This window comes from Rhizophagus irregularis, chromosome 10 (assembly GCF_026210795.1).
Source record: "Rhizophagus irregularis chromosome 10, complete sequence".
NCBI lineage: Eukaryota > Fungi > Glomeromycota > Glomeromycetes > Glomerales > Glomeraceae > Rhizophagus > Rhizophagus irregularis.
The window spans coordinates 1300315-1301984 of NC_089438.1; the positions used below are offsets into that span (position 1 = coordinate 1300315).

The window sequence follows — 1670 nt, forward strand, 5'->3', positions numbered from 1 at the left end:
TGGAAATTCTTCAGCCCGGTATGATCACTTCTTACAACTTATTAATCAAAACAGTTCCATTTTGTATAAAAATGATGTCATTAAGTTAGATCGTCAAGATGATGCAGCAGCCTATCGAACATTTTGTTCTTCAAATTTTCGCCAATGTTTAACAACCGATTATCAGGTTAAAATTGGAATGGAGGGATTTGCAGTTTATATTTTTATAATAGGTAAAATATCAAGAATATTTATCTGTCATTAATTAATATTACTTTATAATGGCATAATGGTATAACTATGTTAATTACTTTTTATTTATAAAGGTGAAATAGTTGATAGTTACTTAAATCGTAATATTGCTCCACTTGAACGAATCAGAATGGTTATGACTGGCTATTTTTTCATCCAATTATGGCGTATTCATATAGAATTACTTTCTCAGAAATATCCTGACTTTATTTCATTACGCCAAAACTTTTTAGCAAATCAAACATTTGCAATTTTTACTTCTCTTTGTGAATCACTTGTTTTATTAGTTAAAGCTCATCGTGAATATTATTCGCAAATACCATTCTTACCCTGGTACCATGGATCTGAGCCTGTTGAACATTTTTTTTTGGTATTGCACGTCAACTAAATTCAGATTTTGACTTTGCAGATTTAATTCAAATGCTTCCCAAAATATCACAATATACCAAAGCTTTGAGATCAAAAAAGTTATTTTTTGATCAAGAAAAAACTGTTCGTCAAGGTAAGCATTACTTAAATCTTTTAATTATGCAATTTATTAATTAAATGGCTTATCTGTTATGATTTTTTTTTCATTATAGGTTATCATTTTGATTACAATTATGGAAATTTAGAAGAATCAACGTTAGAAATATTAAGCTTTGGCCAACAGACGAACAAATTTCACAAACAATGAAGCATTCACATCATCTAGCTGTTGAACTAGCTGAATTTCTTGGAATGCTTCAACCTGCAGATATTTCTCCTGAATTGAATTCTTTACAAATATTAATTAGCATTCATGAAGAAGAAGTTTCAACGTCCGATAGGAAAAACCAGAGTGAAAATGATAAAGAACAAGATGAAAATGATGAGACTGATTTTTCTGCAGCAATAACAGAAGCTTCACATGAAATGAGACGTATTTCAACAGAGGGAAATAATGAAGAGAATTTATCAAATTTATTCCAGGAAGGATGTTCGCAACTAACTCTAATTGATCAAGTTTCCGAAGATTTATCTACTTTATATAATGGAGATAGCAGTAAGTCATGTTTTAAAAACATACATCTATCAATAAAATTGTTACATTGTTTTCAGAAAAAAAAATTTTTAAAACTCTTAAATTATCATTTATTTTCATTCTTTATAATTAAATAATTTTTTATATACAGTTAATCTTGGATTTCAATATGGATCAGAAAATAACTTGGATTTTGAAATCTTACTACAGCAACGACAAAGGCATGAAGCTTACACTTCAAAACCACTTGAACGAAGATTCAGGACAGTTTCTAAAAGACCTGATACTTCGGCTAACATTCAGCCAAATAAAGCTAGCCATTTTGTTGCCTATTTTACCAAAAATGAAAATCCAGAGCAACGATTTGTTACCCAACGTGAAAAGCGATGGAAGGAAAATCGTAGAAATGTATCAATTACTTTAGCTCAGCTTCATG

The 1670-nt window shown here is 29.6% G+C and overlaps 1 protein-coding gene across 1 annotated transcript; it reads left to right on the plus strand.

Moving 5' to 3' along the window:
• Positions 1-903: 903 nt before the first annotated feature.
• OCT59_001788 (uncharacterized protein) lies at positions 904-1461 on the plus strand (the record flags this gene model as incomplete). The annotated part of the gene is made up of 2 exons (XM_066144080.1): positions 904-1255; positions 1445-1461. The coding sequence occupies 2 exons, from the start codon at positions 904-906 to the stop codon at positions 1459-1461; spliced, it is 369 nt and encodes a 122-aa protein (XP_065995280.1).
• Between the last annotated feature and the right edge of the window lie 209 nt (positions 1462-1670).